Consider the following 23,567-nt stretch of genomic DNA (forward strand, 5'->3'; position numbering starts at 1 on the left):
CTCCCATGTAGTGCTGGGCTGATTCCTCATCGTTCTCATTGAAACTCCACGAGGTGAGATCTTGCATGGAGCCCCAGGCCAAGGGGGATTGACAGTTCTTTTGTGCGCTTTTTTTTTTCCATTTGTGAATAATTGCACCAAATGTTGTCACCCTGTCACCAAGCTGGCAATGATCTTGTAGCCCTGTGTAGGTCTACAATCTTGTCCCTGACATCGTTGGACAGCTCTTTGGTCTTGGCCATGGTGGAGAGATTGCAATCTGATTGATTGCTTCTGTGGATAGGTGCCTTTTTTTACAGGTAACAAGGTAGGTAAGATTAGGAGCACTCCCTTTTGAGAGTGCTCCTAATCTCAGCTTGTTGTCTGTATAAAAGACACCTGGGAGCCAGAAATCTCACTGGGGATCAAGTACTAATTTCACTCATTAAAATGCAAATCAATTTATAACTTTTGGATATTTTTGTTTTGTCTCACTGTTAAAATAAACCCGCCATTAAAATTGGATTGGTCATTTTTATCAGTGGGCAAATGTACCAAATACCTTTTCTCCCTCACTGTAATGTGAATTACATCCTTGCAGTAATTTGTGTTTCAGCCCACAGTTCAACTTTATTTTAGCCTTGCACGTTAAAATCGAATCTAAAATCTCTACAATTTTCTTTTAGATTTAGCTGCGGTTATATGACACACTGGCCTACCTTAGCAACAAGGTATTAGCCATTAGGTGTTTGCTACTCTAAATTGGGTATGTCAGCATTGCCAGGTAATTACAATCACAGCATGACTTTTGAGAAGAAGCAGCACACAGAATCAGTTGCTATACTAACCCCCCCCCCCCCCTCCTTTTTTTTTTTTTATGTTTTAATATCTCCAATGCTGATTGCTGCACAACCGGAACATAGACAGAATTAAACAATACATTTTTATTAGGGTGCATGTTTTTATTGGCTGTTTAATGTTTACAGAGTAATTCTAAGTTACACTTCCGATTTAAGCAGATCTTAAAATTGGTGACCAGTGTTATTAGTGGTGGGCTGCTGATGTACTGGCTGTGCAGGAAAATGGGTTTTACAGTTGGACACCGATTAGAATGTCTTAAAGCACACATCCAATCTTCTTTTACTGGCTCCTTTTTTTTTTTAATATGTTGCAAGAACATTGACATTTGGTAGATGTTAGATGGCATGTTACCTTTTGCATATAGGTTAAAATAACACCATGTGTTTTTTTTGTTTTTTTCAGCAATTTTTTCAGCTTGTGAAATTAAGAAAACTTGGCCTTAGTGATAATGAAATCCAGCGACTTCCTCCAGAGATAGCAAATTTCATGCAGCTGGTAGAACTTGATGTATCACGGAATGGTGAGTCTCATATTGAAGCTTTTTCTTGTTCTGTTCAATGTAAAGTCCTTTTTTATCATGGCTATATAGGTTAATTCAAAGTGGTTTATATCAGTATGCTTTATTAGTTTGAAATCAAGAGATGCCAGAGCTGCCTCATTCACATAGGTTGAAGGGCCAGGATCTGGGGCCCCCCCTTGTTAAAGGGGGGCTTCCAGATTGCAATAAGCCCCCAGACCCCAACAACCACTGGCCAGGCTTGTCTGGAAGAGGCCCTTGTCCCGATCAACATTTAGGAGGCCCTCTTTTCCTAAACTGCCACGCTGCGTGCTTGCATAAGGGTCTGGTATGGATTTTGGGGGGCCCTCCATTTTTCGATGGGGGATTTCCCTTACTATCCATGCCGGACCGAAGGGTCTGGTATGCACTTGAATGGGGAACTTATGGAACTTTTTTTATTTTTTTTTATTTGGCGTGGCGTATTCCTCTACAGATTCATACCAGACACAAAGTGCCTGGCATTTTCAGGATCAAAGTCGGAACCCCGTTCATTGAATTAGGAGAGATGGCATGGGGTGGGGTCACCGGAGGCCCGCCCCATATGACATCACTGCCCATTATGCCCTGGGCAGTGATGTCCATAAGGGATGGGCCTCCGGATGACTTCACTCTGTGACCCCTGCCCCATGCCAATATAAGTAGTGGTACACCGTGCACCCAGCATTAGAGCGGGAGAGAGCATTGAGTCAATAGCAGTAGAAGAACAGAGGGAGAAGACAGCAGAGAAAATCCGGCAGAGGCAGAAGACGCTGCCTTGAATTACCTTAAAACCTGTTGTGTTTTTTTATTTTTGACACTTTTGGTGAATGGGTAGGGGTACAATGTACCCCATACTCATTCACATAGGGTGGAGGACTGGGATGTTGTGTAGTGCCAGTGTGAACCCAGCATTAGGCCAGGTTCACACTGGTACGACACGACCGTTGTACGACTTTCATCCTACTTTTCCCTGCGACATCGGTCCTACTTTGGTCCTACTTCCATCTGACTTGAACAAGATAAGATTTTGCTCCTACTTTTGAGATGGTCTTGCTTTGTCCCTTGACCAGTCAAAACAATCCCAGTGTGACATAAATATATTTTACTGCTGCTGTAATCACCATGTCCGATGTCACAAGTTGGATGGTTAGAACAAGCTTCCAACTTCAATGATATTCAATGGGCTAAAGTAGGACCGACTTGTGTCAGATCAGTTAAGATGACTCGTATAGGCAGGGCAGGACTTAGGGTGGTGGGGGCCCCTGGGCTTGAGTGTTGAAGGGGCCCCCTGGAGCCGAGAATTGGGGGGGATCGAAGTTGTTGAGCGGGGGGGGGGGGCGAATTGAAGTTGTTGAGCGGGGGGGAGCGCATTAAAGTTGTTGAGCGGGGGGGGATTTTGCAGTTGTTGAGGGGGGGAGTGCCTCTCACCTGTGCCAACAGCCGGGGCCACAGACTGTCATTAGCCCGGCTCTCGGCTATCTTCCCTTCAGCAGCCACAGTCCTCCACACACCACTCCGGTTCCTCCTGCTTCCGTGCTGCCTCCTCTTGCAGTGCGGGAAAATTAACCCTTTTGCGGGACTGCGGGAAGAAGCTGTCTGTGCGGGAAAGTCCCACAGAATCCGTGCGTGTTGGGAGGTATGCGCAGGGCCGCCATCAGGAATTTTGGGGCCCCTTGCACAGCTTAAGGCATGGGCCCCCTGAAGCAGAGAACCTAGGGGGGTGGGGGTGCTGCCGCCTGAAATTGAGAAGCGTGGGGGCTGCCGCAAATTGAGAAGCGGGGGGGCCTTTACAAAAAAAAGAAGAAATAAAGAAGAAAACAAATATATATAAATATATGTAGCCATCCGGGGCCCTGGGGACCTCTGGGCCTTTTAATAAAAAGAAAAAATAAACCTCTGGGCCCTTTAATAATAAAAAAAAAAAACATTTATAAAAAATACATAAAAAAAGGGAGGTTGCCAAACCCGGGGGCCCTGGGGACCTCTGGGCCCCTGGGAACCTCTGGGCCTTTTAATAAAAAATAAAAAAATAAACAAAAATAAAAAAATAAACATTTATAAAAAAAATAAAAAAGGGGGGGTTGCCACATGGGGCCCTGGGGACCTCTGAGCCCTTTAATAAAAAAATATATTTATATATATAAAAAAAAAATGTAATTTTTTTTATAAAGAAATAAAAAAGGTGGGTTGCCATCCGGGGGCCCTGGAGACCCCTGGGCCCTTTAATAATAATAAAATATATATATATATATATATATATATATATATATATATATATATATATATATATATATATATATATATATATATATATATATATATATATATATATATATATATATATATATATATATATATATATATATATTATATATATATATAAAAAATATATAAAAAAAAACATTTTTTTACAAAAAATAAATAAAAAAAAGGGGGGTTGCCGTCCGGGGCCCTGGGGGCCTCCGGGCCCCTGGGGACCTCCGGACCCCTAAAAAAAAAAAAAAAATAAAAAAAAATTTTTTTTTTTTTTTAAAGGGGGCCCCCTATTGGGTGGGGCCCCTGGGCTTGAGCCAAGTCAAGGCCAATGGTAAGTCCGGCCCTGCGTATAGGCAACCATTTATTTAGACGTCATGCGACATATGCTCCCAAAGTCAAAGCGTATGTCGTGCCAGTGTGAACCCGACCTAAGTCAGAAGACTTGCATACCTTTGCCACAAAGCCCAGCTCTGCCCAGCAAGGGGGTTCTCTACTTTCTCTGCTGAAGTTTCATATTCACTTACCAGTCTCCTTCCAACTCCAAATCTTTCAAATTGACAAGGAAATTAAAAGCGACATGCTGGTAAGTTTATCTCTGTTGCCCTCTCTCCTATACGCATGCCCCTAGCATCACAGTGCTGCTGATTGGCTGCATGCACTAATTCTCCCTCCCCTTTCTAAATGCTGATGTATAGTAGATTGCTAGGAGCCGATATCTAGTCAAATCCAGGTATTAACATTACTTTAAAAAAACATTTTTAATGATGCATTAAAGTATACCGAGCTGCTTTAATGTATGCCTTTATTTTATATCTTCATGGAGTCCTTTTAATGTACACTTTTTTTTTTGTTAACCTTTCTTTTTTTTTTTTTTTTTTTTGTTTTGGACTCCACTTTATCATTGTCAAAATATGTATAGTTGACAGGTAAAATGGTCTCTAAAAAAAAGAGAAGTCTATGTACAAGTATTCGATTTTGGTTTTGCTGTTCTAGTGACATTCCATAACTTGAAGTGGTATAGCTTACTGCCTAAGTTTTTTTTTTTTTTTTTTTTTTCTAAATTGTTTTCTTAGTGAAGTCCCAAGGTCTATCATAGACTGCTATTGGGACAAATGGTTTTATGGGTTTGGCATACAGGGGACTGATTTGTAGTGTTTTGGTAACTCTAAAGATGGTGTTGAAGTGTAGTGACAATTTAGTATCCACATATACTTTATTTTTAATGGACGGCCTGGAAGACCCTTAAACGCTAATATGCATGACTCAAAATTCTCAGTAAGTCAAGGCTGGCACCTGTAACACCTTAAGGATATGTTCATACCATGTCCATTTTTATTTATTTTTGGTTTGCACATATACTGTACATAGTGTGAACAGGGCACATTATATGTACCTGTTCACACCATACATGTGAAGCGAAACACAGCTCAACAGACATGTATATTAAGAAGTTGTTGGAGGCGACAGTTGGTGCTACCCCGAACGTTTGCAGAGAAAGTCAAGATTTGTATATCGGAGTGCCCGTAGTATCAAAAATATGCAGGGCAGGCTCTGAGAACAGATTAAGGCCTCATGCCCACTGACGTTTTAACGGGCTGTAAAGCTAGTACAGACGCCAGGAAAAAAGCGGCGTTTTTAATGCGATTTTTTCCCCGCGTTTTGCATTGAATTCAATGCACGTTTTGCCGCGCTACTTTTGAGCCGCGTTTTTTCTTTCTCTATTCAAAATCAATGGTTGCCTAGGGGCGCCCATTGATTTGAATAGAGGTCGCACTAGAAGTCTGATCAAGATAATCCGACTTGCGGAGCAACTCGTGTGCGGAGAATCTTGAAGGAGAACCCCTGTGAAAATGTTAAAAAATTAGCGTGAGGTTCCCCCACAGGATGATACCAGGCCCTTCGGTCTGGTATGGATCTTAAGGGGAAAAAAAACGGCGTGGGGTTCCCCCAGGATCCATACCAGACCCTTATTCGAGCACGCAGACCGGCAGGTCAGGAAGGGGGGCGAGCGAGTGCCCTCCCCCTCTTTCCACACTATACCAGACCACATGCCCTAAACATGGGGGGGTTTGGGGCAGGAGGGCACTGCGCCCCCCACCCCAAAGCACCTTGCCCCCATGTTGATGGGGACAAGGGCCTCTTCCCGGCAACCCTGGCCGTTGGTTGTCGGGGTCTGTGAGCGGGGGGCTTATCGGAATCTGGAAGCCCCCTATAATAAGGGGGTCCCCCAGATCCCGGCCCCCCACCCTATGTGAATGAGAATGGGGTACATCGTACCCCTACCAATTCACCTGGTGGAAGAAAAATGTAAATAAAAAAAACACTACACAGGTTTTTAAAGTAGTTTTATTAGGCAGCTCCGGGGGTATTCCGACTTTGGGGGTCTTCCGACTTCTTCTCCCTTCTGTCGGGCACCACCGCTGTTTTCTTTCAGCTCTTTTACCATCGGGGCCCGGTCTTCTCCCTTCTTCCCACTTCTGGGGTCTTCCGACTTCTCAGCTCTCTTCTCCCGCTCTCCGGTTCTTTTTCTCTTCTACCGGGCACCACCAATGTCTTCTTTCAACTCTTTCACCAGCGGGGGGCCCGGTCTTCTGCGTCGCCTTCTTCTCCTCCTCTTCGATGTTGACTCAACGCTCCCTCCCGCTGTAATGCCGGGTGGGCTGCGATTTATATAGGCCTCTTATGACGTCAGTCCCAGCATGCTCCAGGTGGTGACGACATTACCCTGCCCCCTTATGTCGTCACCACCCGGAGCATGATGGGACTGTGATGTCATAATTATTAAAGGGGGCTCCCAGATTCCGATAAGCCCCCCGCCCGCAGACCCTGACAATCAATGGCCAGGGTTATCGGGAAGAGGCCTTTGTCCCCATCAACATGGCAAAGCACCAACCACCCCCCATGTTGAGGGCATGTGGCCTGGTACGGTGTTGGAGGGGGGGGTTTTTGCTCGCCCCCCCTCCATGACCTGCCGGGCTGCGTGCTCAGATAAGGGTCTGGTATGGATCCTGGGGCAATCCCACGCCGTTTTTTCCGGTGTGGGGATTCCCCTCAAGATCCATACCAGACCGAAGGGGGAACCGCACGCAATTTTTTATTTCTTTTTTTCGCAGGGGTTCTCCAAGATTCTCCGCACACGAGTCGCCCCACAAGTCAGATCATCTTGATCCGACTTTTGGTGCGACCTCTATTCAAATCAATGGGCTCCCATAGGGAACCATTGATTTTGAATAGAGAAAGAAATGCCGGAAGAAGCTTAACACAGCGTTAAGCCTCGTTTAAATCATGTTTGCCGGCGTCTGACATCTTTACAGCTCTTAACGCTGGAGCTTCAGAACGCACTGGTCCTGTGGTTTTTTTTGCAGCTTAAAAACGTCTCAGCCATTTACAGCTCACAAACGTCATGGTGGGCATGAGGTCATAGGCTAACATGGAGAGCCGTTTTTAAGCTGCAAAAAACGCTCAGAAAAGTGGCTGTAAAAACGTCCGTGGGCATGAGGCCTAAAGGAGAAGTTGACTTTTTGGAACATGTAGCATGTTCCTGCAGCCTCTCTGCTGCAGAGGGTGGGCATCCTCTCTGGGCGCCCACTGTCACGTCATTCATTTACAGTGAATGGGAAAACAAAAAGTCCCTTTTGCGGCTGTCTGCTTGTAGTTTGAAAGAGCGCTCTGGTAGTTCATTGATTCTTTCTGTTGGGCCCCTTTCACACTGGGATGGGGGCGGCATCAGCGGTAAACTCTTTACCGCCAATTTCGACGCTATTTGGCCGCTAGTAGGGCGGTTTTACCCTCGCTAGTGGCTGAGAGAGGGTCAAAAACCACCGCAAAGTGCCTCTGCAAAGGCGCTTTGTCGGCGGTATAGCTGCGGTGTCCCATTGATTTCAATGGGCAGGAGCAGTATACACACCGCTCCTTTACCGCTCCAAAGATGTGGCTAGCAGGACTTTTTTACTGTCCTGCTAGCGCACCGTTCCAGTGTGAATGGCTTTCACACTGGAGATACAGCAGCAACGGTTTCAGGTCGGTTTGCATGCGCTATTAGCGCAACAGCGCCTGCAAAACGACCCAGTGTGAAAGGGGTAATGGCTGCACATCCAGGAATTTCCGATTTTTGGTGTTATCACTTTGAACAATAAAAGGCAAAGACACCAACACGAGGTCACGTAGATGCGTTTCACACAAACATCTTGTGCTTCATTACTAATGAATTCCTGGATGTGCAGTCATTTCTTCAAGTTTCCCACGGAGGCAGGCCGGGGCTGGCACTCTACGAGATATTCCACCTCAGGTTATCGTCACACATCTGATGCAGCGGCTCTTTTTCTTTGTACAGTGTGAAAGGGGTCTTAGGGTGTATCCGTACGAGCAGACCGATACATTGACAAATCTGCAGAAGTCCTGCGTGGCACCCGTGATCTGCTGATCGTGAGTGAAATGCTTTCCAGGCTTCAAGTAAGAAAAAAATAAATGCAACATTTTTACATGCAAAAAGATGTGTGTATGTATAGCACCTAAATGTCAAATATTTTTATTGCATGTTTGCGCCGATAACCCTTAAGGTGTGTGTGTGTGTGTGTGTGTGTGTGTGTGTGTGTGTATATATATATATATATATAATTTTTTTCTTTCTCCCTGCAACTAAGCCAATCAAGCCTAGAATCCCCTTGCCCATGTGCATACTTATCTGATTAGAGCATTTACATTCTGAGTGCAAAAGAATATCTCCAGCACTGACTGTGCCTGAAAAGTTCCTCCCCTAGGCATGAATGGAGCAGTAGTCCAATGCATGTATTAGTGCAGGGTTTGACAAATTTGCTTGGAATCTAGGAGCCAGCTAAAAAAGTTTGGAGCCAGAAAACGCACCCTGTCCCGACGAGCTTGCGTGCAGAAGCGAACACATACGTGAGTAGCGCCCGCATATGTAAACGGTGTTCAAACCACACATGTGAGGTATCGCCGCGATTGGTAGAGCGAGAGCAATAATTCTAGCCCTAGACCACCTCTGTAACTCAAAACATGCAACCTGTAGATTTTTTTTTTAAACGTCGCCTATGAAGATTTTAAAGGGTAAAAGTTTGTCGGCATTCCACGAGCGGACGCAATTTTGAAGCGTGACATGTTGGTTATCAATTTACTCGGTGTAACATTATTTTTCATAATATAAAAAAAAAATGGGGATAACTTTACTGTTGTCTTATTTTTTAATTAAAAAAAGTGTTTTTTTTTTTTTTTTTTGCCCACCTTCCAAGCCAAGTCGCCAGGACGCCATTTCTAGTCGCCATGGCTACCGGAATTTGTCGAGCCCTCTATTAATGTCTATGGGAAGCAGATGTGCAGGTGTGGCCAGCTTCTGTGATTTCTGCTTTTAGGATTTATGCACTGCCTGAGGCTACCACCACGGAGAGGTGATCATTGTTGTAGTATAGGTGGTAATATGTTGGGTTATATATATATATATATATATATATATATATATATATATATATATATATATATATATATATATATATTGTACAAGTCCAACATATACAGGCCAGATTTCAGTAACCTGTAATTACATGTTACAATTCAAAAGACGATTGTCGATTAAGAGACAGCATAAATCTATTTTACACATCAAACCATTACTTAGGCCACAGGTAATCTAATTACTTATTGGAGGTTATTGGTATGCAAGGATGTATACTAGTTAGCTCCCTAATACTAATTAGTGACTTTGTCAATGGATAAAGAGATAGGAAGTCTAGTTTACATATCAAACCATTACTCGGATCACATGCAATCTAATTACTTATTAGAGAGGGCTTATTAGTATGCAAGAATGCATACTAATTAGTGACTCCAGCAGGAGTCATTTACCTGCCACTCTAAAAGACAGGATGTATTTCCTGTCTTTCAGATCAAAGATGACCAATCAAATTGCTCAGCTATTCAATGAACAAGCAATATAATGTTGGGATTTTTGGTTATCAGATAGAGAATATGTTCCTGGTATATTCTCTATACGGACATGAAGGCACATATCTAGAAGTGGGGTGTGTGTGTGTGTGTGTGTGTGTGTGTGTGTGTGTGTGTATGTATGTGTGTGTGTATATATATATATATGTATGTGTGTGTGTGTATATATATATATATATATATATATATATATATATATATATATATATATATATATATATATATAATTTCTCTAAGATGAGACTTTGAATTATATACTCTGTTGGACTTGTGTATCATCTGTGGAATTCAGACTTTATTCTGTATTGAAAGTCACTTAATTAAAATTGCGTTCTCTGGAGAGCCTGGTGTGAGTTGCTGCGGAACATAGTAATTTATAAAGTCATCATACTAACATCTAAGATATCAATTATCTAACCGGAGTACTGGGCACTATACATTTTCACTAGAATCATGAGGTCTAGGTTACTTTAGTCCACAGCAGGGATATGCAATTAGCGGACCTGCAGCTGTTTCAAAACTACAAATCCCATCATGCCTCTGACTCTGGGTGTCATACTTGTGGCTGTCAGAGTCTTGCTATGCCTCATGGGACTTGTAGTTCTGCAACAGCTGGAGGTCCGCTAATTGCATATCCCCGGTCTTTAGTGATGGCAAACCATGGCACCCCAGATGTTTTTGAACTACATTTCCCATGATGCTCAAATACACTGCAGAGTGGATGAGCGTCATGGGAAATGTAGTTCCAAAGCATCTGGGGTGCCAAGGTTCGCCATCACTGGTTTAGGGTGTTGGGGAAGGAAGGCTGGGAGTTTTGGTATGTTGAGTAGGTTTGTAATTTAAACTTAAAATCGTCTGAAGATGAATTGTTAGGTTAACTTAAATGTATTAGGCCAAAGTTTGCTTTTCAGTTTTGGATAAGATTTAATCCTTTTTATTTATTTTATTTACGTAAATTTAACCATAATATTCCAATAAAGCTGAACTCCAGGGAAATGTAGGAATAGGTTACCATTAATGTGTGGTTGCTGCTGCATTTGCTAAAACTGTTTGCTGCTTAATGCAGTGTACAGGAGTAATGAAGCGAACACGCAACCCTGAAGTTTCAGCTAGAGTAGCAGGTCACCCATTCTCCACCTCCTCCCTTCACTAAATGTCCTATTTCTCCTATCACCTTCCAGGACGGCACACCTGAGATAGTAGACCTGCCGTCCTGGAAGGTTCATAGAAACAACGTTACTGGCAAGTAACGTAGGTCTCTCTTCTATCACCTTCCTGGGTGGCAGGCCTACTATCTCAGGTGTGCCATCCTGGAAGTTGCAAAGAACCCAAGTTACTGGTAGGTAACGTAGGTCTTTTCACTGAATACAAGGTGTTCTGTGATTGGCGAAGGGGAGATGGTGGCATACATCTCTGCCCCTTCTCCGATCACAGGATACCTTGTATTAAGGGAAAAAAATACACTATTTTATGAATGGATGAGGTGGAGCGTAAAGAACTTTTTTTTTTTTATGAGAACGACACTCCAGCTCTGAGTTTCAGCGGCAGGTGTTCAGTTCTTGCTGTAGTGTATGGGAGTAATGAAACCATTTTGGCAAAAGTAGCAGCCACACATGGGGCATGCTTTATTACCTGTTGTTTTTTTTTTCTTGTGTTGCAAATGTCCAAAAGTAATTCTGCTTTTAATTCCCTCAGTAGTTCTGGGGAAATTGTATTGGTTTGTAGATTAAAAAAACAAAAACAATCTCTTGTTTTGCACATAAATACTAAATGTATTATATAGGGTCAGTTTGTTAAAACCTCCCAAGCGGTCTAAAAAGGATGAGTTACAGCCGTGATTAGTCTTTGGAGAAATGGGTTTCTTTCAGTAATATTTCATGTATGAAAAGACTACAGCTCCACCTCCTGGCTGTTTAAAATTCTATAGCATTTGAATGTCCTATTTAATAATTAGACTGAGATGTGTACAAAACCAATATACGTTTCTTTAAATAAAAATTGTGCACCAGCCATCTCGTGACATAAACCTAAGGTTCAGCCTGACACTGGCTTATTTTGGTAGTAAAACATTGGTGATTGGCTGGGGAAATCCATTCTGGCCAATCAAATTTTCCCTAGAAAGAATCAGACAGATGATATATGGGGATGTCGGAGTTTGTAGAGACAATATGTTTATATGGGTGAAAATTCTATAATACAGTAGCTGCAGACATCCTTTAAACCTGTTAGTATGTATGTATGTATATGATATCAACATGATACCTGGCCTTGCTTTGTTTTTACTTGCCCATAATGCCTTTTTAGTTTCAGTTCATATGATGCTATTTCAGAGGTCTCTAGTTTAGCAGTGCAGTACAAAATAAGGCTTTCTTTTCTACTACATGTGTGATTTGTTGTTTGGTAATAAAATGAGCAGTACTTTGGAAACAAATCTCTGGGATTATGTTGAGCCTAACTTGTTATGCTTTGTTCCTTGTTGCATGGCACTGTTCGCATTAAGTATTTGTCTTTTGGTGATGCAGCATATGCCCTGTAACATCTGGCTGAAAGTAAACCAGTTTTGTCTTCCAGCCATGTTTTTACTTTGAATAGTCTTTCGCTGAGTATTATGCCTTCATGGATAGTAAGTTGTCTCCTGAAAAGTCATCTATGGGTTCAAAGTTTTTTTTTTTTTTTTTTTCTAAATTTACTAGAAAAGTGCAAAAAAACAAGTCAAACATGCAAGAAACGTCTTTCTCCTACAGCCCTAATCATATGTGCTGCTCCAGCATACCTACAAAGTCTATGTACAATCGGGTGCTCCAAAAGTGGCATTTTGCAGTGTTGGAATCTTCGGGGATGAGCCCCAAATCCTGATGACCTTTTGCATCACTGCAGTAGAAAGCAACATTTGGCTCTCTGATCTTCTTCCCTATGGGGTTCTTTTACAAGCTCTGGGCCTCTCTGCTCCAGTCCACTGTTCCTCTTTAATTTTACAGGACCAGTGGGCCGGACCAAAAGACAACCCACCAAAACCGAAGATCTGGGAAAGTTATATATATTTATATATATATATATATATATATATATATATATATATATATATATATATATAATCTATCTATATCTATCCGCCCATAGCATCGGCGGTAAAAATAGCGGAGCTTTCCCGCCGACGCTATGGGCAGCTCAGTGTGAAAGGGGTCTAATAAATCCCAAAAGATTCAATATTTACAAAGGCACATGCTAGGGTTGCCCACTATCCCTAATTGTATTTATCTTTGCGTTGGGACCTCTGCCTATTATGATTTCTGGAAATCCAGATGTAAATGGCAGAAATTGTGTTCTGTAAAGGCACCATCTATTCCATCAATACTAACAAAAGCCAGAACCTTGTGGCTTCTGATAAATGAAATATTATTTGCAATACTGAATGATAGTGGAAGTCCTCCAGAAGTGCTTTTTTATCTCCAGATGGCATACCTTTCAAGGAACCATAGAGTAATATAGTAGATCAACTCTGTGGAACAAACTTTCCATCCTCCTCCCCTCCCCTTGACCTCTACCCCCTCATTTTCTCACTTTCTATGCTCCGCGTTGTTGATTTTATTCAGCCTCACTTCATTCTCTTTTCATTGACCCAACAAATCGATAGACAGGTGGTGAGCCCTGACCTGTCTGGCTGGGTGCTCACTTACTATTTACGGTACATGAAACTCTTGCTATACAAAACCTCAGAACTATTTATTTCCAGCATTGTATGAGCTTTCTTTTCTCTTTAACCATAATGACCCTTGTACACTCAAAATGGGACATAAACGGCATATTTTATTATGCTATCCCTATATATTGTAATGGTGGCAGAAAGACTGTAACCTTGCTGGTCATTGCACTTTGCAACATATATCTAACTTGTACTTGTAAAGTTGAATATGAACTTTGAAAATGGGAGAAAAGTAACACAAGATTGTTGCAGCTATTTTAATACTGTCTGCAGCAGAATTTTGCTAATAGGACATCCAAATAAAATTCCAGTTTCTGTGTGTGGAGTTACCCTTTCGTTTGCAACCGTTTTCTCAAATGATTGCCTTGTGTGTTTATTGGTGCAGACAGCCTAAGGGCTCTTTCACACGTCAGCTCAGTTTTTTAGATCAGTTTTTTTTTCATCAGTTGATCCGTTTTTCCGTCCGTTTTTCCGTCCGTTTTTCCATCCGTTTTTTTTTTTTTGGTCTTTTTACATATTTTGATGAAAAACGGATGTTAGCGGATCGGATGATAAACGGATCATCCGCTAACGTCCGTTTTTCGTCCGTTCGGACGAACGGAACAGACGTGTGAAAGCCCTAAGAGTTAGGGCTTTCACACGTCCGTTCCGTTCGTCCGTTTTTTGGACGTCCGTTAACGGACCGCAATGCTTCCCTATGGGTTAACGTCCGTTAGCGGATGAGCATCCGCTAACGTCCGTTAGCATCCGTCTGCGTTAAGTTCCGTTTTTTTGGACGGAAGAAAACCCTATTTTTCTTCCGTCAAAAAAAAGGAACGGACGAAAAACGGACGTTAGCGGATGATCCGTTTACCATCCGATCCGCCAACATCCATTTTTCATCAAAATATGTAAAAAGACCCCAAAAAAAACGGACGGAAAACTGGATCAACTGATGAAAAAAAAACTGATCTAAAAAACTGAGCTGACGTGTGAAAGAGCCCTTAATACTTACAGGATGTTGTGTGTAAGGGTAGCATTTTGGCTCTATTTTGCATTCATGGATTGTTCTTTCTAAATTTGAAGAGAAAAACATATTGGTGCTCATTGGTGTGCGTTTCCTGCGGTTATCATTTATTTGGGTGTTTGTTTCTTTCTCATATATTACTCATTGTGCCGTAGAAGTAGGATTATAGTGATATTAAACACGCACTGTTTAATTTACATTATCCCTTTTTATTTCTGTATGTGGATGATGGTACTGTAATTATTTTAATAAAGACAATCTAGGTGCTTTTTTCCTAATGGATACACAGCTGTCACATGACCCAGATTTTTCCCAGCCTGTCTCTAGGCTTCTAGTCACATGTTCAAAAAAATAATAATAAAAAAATACAAAAAAAACAGCTTTTGGGATACAGAGTAAAAATAAACGTCAAACTTCATAGAAATATATTGTTTAAATCTTTATTTTGGCAATGACATGGTGTGGGTGGATTTCTGCTAGTCACAGGGTGTGTCACACCCCTCTAGCCTGTGTCTTTAAAAAATGAGAGGGTGAAGCTTCCATTAATCAAGATATCATTGCCCACCCCCATTGTATTTAGCTGATAAGTGGTCATGGAGGAGGGAGCAAAAAGTGAGCTGTCATTTACCACTGTGTAAATGCCCACATGCATGACTCTGCACAAGGACTGCTCAGGTGTGATGGGGAAGAAATGCTCAGGGTAAAAAAGAACTGACAACTGAGCATGTGCAGAGCTACCAACACTGCTCTGCAAAATCCCCAACTGCAGTGGGGACTTGGACAGGAGGGGGAGACAGAACAGCAGGATGAACCAGTTTATTTTATTTTTCAGAATACAGAAACTCCTACCATATTGGCTGAGTATAAACAGCATGTAATACACCATTTATTGATGGTTTTGAATGATGTGGGTTTAATGACACTTTAAGATTAAAAAAAAAAAAAAACACATACAGAATAGATCTTGAAAAGCACTTGTTTTCCAGTATTATAGGCATCATAAAATGAAGTATAAAAAAGCTAGTTTGTGTATTACAGTCCATGTTCATCTACTGCAGATCTGTATTTTGTCACAGAGATACCATTAAATGTGTGAAATATTTTTCAGATATTCCAGAGATACCAGAAAGCATCTCATTTTGTAAAGCACTACAAGTGGCTGATTTCAGTGGAAATCCACTCACAAGGTAATTTTTAACATGTTATGTCTTTTAATATTGGTCATGCAATATTTTTTTATAAGCATTTCTTAAATGTATGTATGTATGTGTATATTATAATATATTTATTTTTCTGTCCCCATTAAAATAACTCCACACACCGCCAATAATGTCTAAAGCACTGGCAACAAAAGTGAATACACCCCTAAGTGAAAAATGTTCAAATTGGGCCCAATTAGCCATTTTCCCTTCCCGGTGTCATATAATTCGTTACAAGGTCTCAGGTGTGTTAAATTTGGTGTCATCGCTCTCACTCTCTCATACTGGTCACTAAAAGTTCAACATGGCACCTCGTGGCAAAAAACTCTGAGGATCAAGAAAAAAAAATGGTTGCTCTACATTAAGATGGCCTAGGCTATAAGAAAATTGCCAAGACCCCGAAAGCGGTTTAACAGGACAGGTTCCACTCAGAAAAGGCCTCGCCATGGTCAACCAAAGAAGTTGAGCGCACGTGCTCAGCGTCCTATCCAGAGGTTGTCTTTGAGAAATAGACGTACGAGTGCTGCCAGCATTGCTGAAACGGTTGAAGGGGTGGTGGGGGTGGTCAGCCTGTCAGTGCTCAGACCATATGCCGCACACTGCATCAAATTGGTCTATGTGGCTGTCGTCCCAGAATAAAGTCTCTTCTAAAGATGATGCACTAAGCCCACAAACAGTTTTCTGAAGGCAAGCAGACTAAGGTCATGGATTACTGAAACCATGTCCTGTGGTCTGATGAGACCAAGATGAACCTATTTGGTTCTGTTGGTGTCAGGTGTGTATGGCGGCAACCAAATGAGGAGTACAAAGACAAGTGTCTTGCCCACTGTCGAGCATGGTGGTGGGAGTGTCTGGGGCTGCATGAGTGCTGCTGGCACTAGGGAGGGGGGGGTGGCTACAGTTCATTGAGGGAACCATGAATGCCAACATGTACTGTGACATGCTGAAGCTGAGCATGATCCCCTCCTGCAGGGCAGTATCCCAACACAATGGCCCCAAACACATCTCTAAAGCCTCGTACACACGATTTGACTTCCATCAGACAAATCTGTTGATGTTTTGTCCGAAGGGCATTGTCTGTGGACTTGTTCTGAATAAATAACTTGTATAGCGCTACAAACGCGAACTAAATCACCTCAAACGCTTTTGCAGCCAGTGTCCGCCTGTGTCTTCAGAAGAGATGGATCTTTAGCTTCTTCCTGAAGGCCAGATGGTTTTCTTCTAAGCGGATGTCCGCGGGTAGAGCGTTCCATAGCCAGGGTCCATGGACTGCGAATCTTAATTCGCTTTTTGATTTGTAGCGTGTCTTGGGACAGATGGCAAAACATTTTCAGCCAACATACACCAGACTACGTGGTTTTTCTGCTCTTTAGCACCACTCTTTGGGCAACTTCTGCTAATGTTGTCTTATGGTTGGCATTGGTTTGTAGCATGCATGATTGTACTTTTGGATTTTAGTCCGCTGAATTTGTGTACACACAATCTGATAATCCAACAGAACAAATTCGTTGTCAGACAATTTAAGAGCACGAGCATCCAACATTTGTTGTCGGAAATTCCAACAGTTGTCCGATGCAGCATACATACAGATGGTCGGATTATCCGACAAAACGCATCCATCACACAATTGTTGTCGGAATATCCGATCATGGGTACGGGCCTTTAGACGACCACTGTTTTGATGGACTGGCCAAGCATGTCTACAGTCCTAAACCCTATTAAGCATCTGTGGGGCATCCTCAAATGGAAGGTGAAGGATCGCAAGGCCTCTAACATCCACCAGCTTCTGATGTCGTCATGGTGGAGTGAAAGAGGATTCCAGTGGCAACCTGTGAAGTTCTGGTGAACTCCATGTCAAAGAGGGTTAAGGCAGTGCTGGGAAAAAATGGTAGCCACACAAAATATTGACACTTTGGGCCCAATTTGGCTATTTTCACTTAGGGGTGTACTCACATTTGTTGCCAACGGTTTAGACATTGATGGCTGTGTGAGTTATTTTGAGGGGACAGCAAATTTACACTGTTTTACAAGCTGTACTACTTTACATTATAGAAAAGCGTAATTTTCTCAGTGTTGTCTAATGAAAAGGTGTATAATAAAATATTTACAAAAATGTGAGGGGTGTACTTACTTTTGTGGGATACTGTGTGTATGTGTGTGTGTGTATGTATGTGTATGTGTATATGTATGTATATGTATATGTATGTGTGTGTGTGTGTGTGTGTGTGTGTGTGTGTGTGTGTGTATGTGTATATATATATATATATATATATATATATATATATATATATATATATATATATATATATATATATATATATATATATATATATATATATAATCTATATATCTATATCCTGTGTTTAATGTTTCGCAACAGTCTTTTATTATCCGACCTTCTGTTGCCTAGCTGGGAGATGAGACTGTAAAGAGCAGGGGTGTTGGGTAGCAGTAGGTTGCATGGCTATGGTCCAGCAGGTGAGTGACTAAAAAAGACAAAATTATGATGAGCTTTGAGGGTCATGTGTTGAGTAAACAAGAGTTTGGAATACATTTTCAGGGTAATGTTTCATGTAGAGGTTAAAGTGGTTGTAAAGACTCAATGTTTTTTTTACCTGTATGCATGACGGTAAAGTCCCATCTCAATACAGCCATCCTGGGTCTCTTCCTCCTCATTGGCTAAGACAGCAGCAGGAAGCCATTGGCTAACACTATTGTCAATCACAGCCAGTGGGCCAATGAGGAGGGGTGGAGATAAACCTTGCTCCGTGTGTGAATTGACAGAGCAGTGGCTTGGGAGCCTCCATAGCAAATGGCACAGGTAAGTATAGCATGCTTGTTTAAAAAATTACATTTAATATCACTTTAAGGCTTGCTTCACATTTATGTGGCTGAGTGTTGTGTGTAGAGCAACCCATTCATTTCCATGGGCAGCTCTTTTGCTTAAAATTGGGTTGCACTGAACAGTAGAGTTCTGTGTCACCATGTGGTTTGGCACACACAAAAATGATCCACGTTTGCAGATTGGAAGGGGGTTTGCCATCAAGAATTAATGGCAATCGTGTCTGCTAAAGAGCGCATTTGTCTGTGTTGGGAATGTGCATGATTTTGCACGCATTCTCAATTTGCAGTAATGTGAACCTAGCATGTTAGAAGAAAAGGCTTGGGTGGGAATTGGCATAACGTAACATGTCCCTGTTGCTAAGGTAAAATTACCAGCATCCTGTAAAACATGAGGTTTACTTGTTGCGGTTGTGATGGGCAAATCTTCATTTTCTCGAAGAGCTACGGACACTGCTAATCCCTGAAATTTTACGAGTGTGTTGGACTCCTTGCTGGGTGCTGTGCCTACCATCAGGTGCCAAGTCACTACTTACTGTAACTGTGTTCCCTTCAGGCGCTAAGTATCCACTTTTTATTTATTTTTTGGCTGTATAGCAAAGAGCAGGAACTTTGTTTCTTGATGTCTGCGTGGTCATGGTGGTACCAGTCACTTGGGCAGTCCAAGGGATGCTTCCTAACTGGGGCAGTGATAAAATCTTTGAAGTTCTAACTCTTCCCTTTTCGGTCCAAAATGTAAAAAATAAAAGTTTTTTAAGGGCAGGTGGTTTACTTTTATTTTCCCTGTAAAGATTTGCATTTCCTGCTGCAAAATGTGGCCAAGACATATTTCACATAAAGCGTGAAAACATTTTTTTCCCCCTTAAGGTCTAACCTAACCTCATTTTTCTTGGCACAGCATACTATAAATATCAGTTGTCAGAGCAATTCCAGAGAAAAAAACTGTTAATGGCTCAGTGAGCGTTCATATTTCAGAGATGTGATTACTTAAAAACCTTATCCAATAGCAGCAGTAAAAAACACTTCTGAATCATAATACGAATTTTGTTTTTCACATTTGAAGCTGTTTTTATATAGATATATTTTATTTTTTTCCCCCTTCTTATGCAGGTATCCAACTGACTGTAATTCTCTTTTAGCTGTTTTATTCTACTTATTGTGACTGGTGTAAAAGAAAAAAAATATATATTTATTTTATTTTGTAGATTGCCTGAAAGTTTCCCAGACCTGGAAAGCTTGACATGTCTGTCTATTAATGATATCTCGCTGCAGGCGCTTCCAGAAAACATTGGGAAGTAAGTATGTCAGACAATATTCATCTTGTTTCCTTTTAGACAATAAATTACTTGCATGTCATAAAACAAGTGTTGCTGTGTCATGCCTTCGCTTGATACAAGAGATGCCAGACTTATGTAGTGCTGTAAAAATGAGATCTCTAAATAAATTCACGTCTTATACACACTTAGACACTGCTAATAGTTTGTGGCAGACCATATTCATACTGTGGTCATATAAAAAGGCAGTCTATTGCGGAGTACAGCTCTTACAAATGTAATCTAATCCCATCGCCTCTCATCTTTTACTTACCAGATAGGTTTGTTGCCAAGGGCTTGTGTGCTTGTTTAATAAAGAAGCTTTAAAGTTTCATGAGCAGAGCGGTGCATGGGGAGCTGTAAAGGTGAACTAAACCATTTTTAGCATACCTGAAGAGTGCTTACTCATGAAAAGCACAGCTAAGAGCAAAGATCGATAAAAAAATTATTTTTGGATACTGCCTAATGGCATTATTATCTTACACTGAGCATGCCTAATAATAATAATGTATAGACTGCTTTTTTGGGGTATGCTTAAAGCGGAGGTCCCACTTTAAAAAGAAATAAAAAATTAAAAGCCAGCAGCTACAAATACTGCATCTGCTGACTTTTAATACATGGACACTTATGGTATACAGAAGTTTTTTTTAGGGCTGGGGAAATTAAAGATTAATTCCTCGATTAATCTTTAATTTTTTTCATCGATCAAATTTCTTTTGATTGATCAAAATTCTGCAATACCTTTGCATCTGTGGAGCAGGAGGATGCATCAGGCTCCATCAGGGGAAGGGGGCAAAAATAACCATCGTTTTCCTGTCCTAAGCAGTTTTGTGCAGACAATTCTTTGTGTCGGCAACATCTGTTCCGTGCGAAAGACTGTTCAGTTCTTCAAGGTATATTGTCAATAAAATGCGATCATGTCTGCTTCTAGAAAATATAAACAATCTGGTATGTCTGCCTGACTGGCTAAAGTGATGTCTACTTGCCTACTATAAAGTGACTGACAGTCAATATACTAGATACATTTCATAATGAAAGTTAAACTAACTTTCTACGTTTTTTCTTAAAGTTGAATAAGAAAAAATTACTTACGTCAGTGCTACAGTTTGAATTTAAAACGTATTTTTGTGAACTGTGAAATTAAGTCATGGATTGTGGAAACTAACTAGTGACGGGTGATTGTATATAGTGTATACCACATTTACCACGGACTAGTGCAGAGTTGCAATGCAAGAAGATCAGGTAAAAGTAGTTGGATCTGTATGTGCGTTATAATTAATTGATTAAAAAAAAAAACGATTAATCGAACACGAAAATTTTAATCAGTAACAGCCCTAGTTTTTTTACCTTCATGCAAAATGCATGGGAAAAAAAAAAAAAGTTCTACTGTTAGAACCATCTTTTTATAAATCACCACTAACCCCTAATGTAAGAAATACTAGCTTGTGATCACTGAAATATACACGCTTTTCTGTGCATTACATAAACTGCCTTAGGGCCCTTTCACACGTATGGACCGTATGTCTGCATTTTCATCCGTCCGTTTGCGGATGAAAACGGGACATACATGGGTCCCTATGTGATTACGGGTGTCAGCGGATTAACATCCGCTGACACCCGTAATTTGTCCGCCTCCGCAAAGATCCGCATTTGCGGACGGAAGAAATACTATTTTTCTTCCGTCTGCCGGATCGGATGAACACGGACATACGGTCCGTGTTCGTCCGATCTCCCATAGGGGAGAGCGGAGGAAACACATGGCGGTCCCTGCACAGTGTGCGGGGACCGCCCTGTCAGCTGCCAGCTCAGCGGGGATTTTACAGAGGATCCCCGCTGAGCTTTGCGGACACACGGAGCGGATCATTACTGATCCGCTCCGTGTGGAAGGGCCCTTAGGCTCTGTTCACAGCTTTGCACTGCTGGAATGCACAGAAATGTGCATTGGCATCCTACGTTACTGTTCATCCCAATGCACGTGTCGCAGTACACTATAATGCACTGTGGTGCGCGGCCTTGCAAATAAAGCACATGCATCTTTTAAGGTATGATTAACATGATGTTCTAGCAAAACAGTGCGAACCTAGCCTAAAACATACAATTTTGAGGACATTTTATAGCCTTGGGACCTTTTTTCTTTATATAGTTAAAAAAAATATATGTGTGTGTGTGTGTGTTAGTGTTAATATTTACAACAAAATGAATAATAAAAAAAAGCACAAAATCTATTTGGGTACGTTGTTGCAGGACCGAGTAATTAATTTTTTCACAAAATGGTCTGGTGATAATGGTAAGTTTACAGGGTAGTGGTTAAAGTTGCTTTTGGGTCAGGGAAGTGTTAAAGCCCATGTCGGATTGGTATGTCCATTTGCATCTCTACTATCGCGATTTTCCATCACTTCCCCTCTGCCGTGTCCATTTTATACAGATTAAAGGATTAATACCTCCTTTTCACCCAAAAATTAAAAGGTGAGCTAACTCACTCCCCCTCCCCTGGGCCCTACTGTACTTCTCTTCTCAGATAATTATCTTCTGTGACTCTATCTAGCTTGTGTATTGGTCCACGCATCTGAAAAATGCAGTACGCGGCCTGGAGACTGAAGCTTTTATAATGCTCACAATGGTGAGTGGGTATTGGTCAGCACCGGTATGTGGCTGTGCTGAACTATGAGAATTTCTCTGAACCTTCTTTGTTCCAGGATGGTTTGCCAGAAGAAAGAAAGGGTGCAGAAGAGTGTGGCTTTCGATTGCACAGACTGCTAGCATGACAGTGAAAGATAATCATCCAAGCAGTTAAGTGCAGTGGGGACCATGGGTATGTGGACAGTGGAGCTCACCTTTACATGTTTAAAGTTATTTTTTTGCCATATTTTTGCCATATTTCTCTTTCGTCTTCACATCCCGGTGCGCTAGTGAGTGCTGAAGAAGCAGAGTGGAGAGCAATAAATTGGTCATTGTGCTCTGCTCAGGACAGACCATGAACTGAGTGATGAGTGGTCATGTGATTGCTTAGTTCTCAGTAGAGGTACTTATGTTCCTTGTGTTTCTGGGTACTAGCTGCTGTTTCTATCCAACAACTTTGTTCACATGTTACCATCCATATCATCTAAGCATACTGCTTATTTACATCTATAAACATTGAAAAATAGTGCGGTTGTGCAAACACCCCAATTGGTACATGGAAAACAGCCAAATATTATACCAAAGCAACCATAATAAGTAGAGAGAATTTTTTTTTTTTTTTTCTGTTGATCAGCTCTTCGCTTCCAGACCGCAATATAACAAATGACAAAAGATCCACTGTTGTAGCTGCAGCTCTGACTCCTGAAAATTCCTGTTTACAGTTCAGTGGTTTGCCATTTTTTTCCTCTAAACCTATTCAACAGCTATTGATTTTCCTGGCAATTCTCAGTGCCCATTAATTCATCATTATTATCATGGGAAATTAGTTTTCTTAATTGTTTTTGGCTACCTTAAACAGTTGGTTGAAAATAACTTGTCACATATTTTTATCTTTTTTTTTTTTTTTTTATTCAAATAATTTTTTAATTCATTTTATATACAAGCAACATAAAGAACACTAACTCCATACAACCCAAGCATGTTTTGAGAGGGAATACACATTTTATTATAAACATAATATAATAATATAAACACAATATATTTTTATCTTTAGTGCTTCTGGACATAATCTACTATATTCAAAGGATCCACTCCAGGTTTTATATCGGCACTGCTTTGGACATTTATATTTTTTTTAATAAGAATTAGGTGAACTCTGTACTGAAATAAACAAGGATTTTGTCTTTATTGACTTCCCTCTCAAATTTTGCCTGGTTGTCTGTTCTGAAGTAAGTAGCTAGCAAGGCCAGAATGAAGCTGGAACGCCTGATTGCAACACTTGTTTTCACTAAAA

At 41.2% G+C, this 23,567-nt stretch overlaps 1 protein-coding gene across 1 annotated transcript in view; it reads left to right on the plus strand.

Annotated features, from left to right (window-relative positions):
* Nucleotides 1-23,567, plus strand: part of LRRC1 (leucine rich repeat containing 1) — a 239,647-nt gene that overhangs the window by 120,080 nt on the left and 96,000 nt on the right. Inside the window, exons 2-4 of the mRNA XM_040349833.1 lie at nt 1,243-1,360; nt 15,410-15,488; nt 19,547-19,636. Of these exons, the coding sequence (XP_040205767.1) occupies nt 1,243-1,360; nt 15,410-15,488; nt 19,547-19,636 (287 nt within the window). The remainder of the gene's footprint in view (nt 1-1,242; nt 1,361-15,409; nt 15,489-19,546; nt 19,637-23,567) is intronic.

The sequence above is a fragment of the Rana temporaria genome, chromosome 4 (assembly GCF_905171775.1).
Source record: "Rana temporaria chromosome 4, aRanTem1.1, whole genome shotgun sequence".
Classification (NCBI taxonomy): domain Eukaryota; kingdom Metazoa; phylum Chordata; class Amphibia; order Anura; family Ranidae; genus Rana; species Rana temporaria.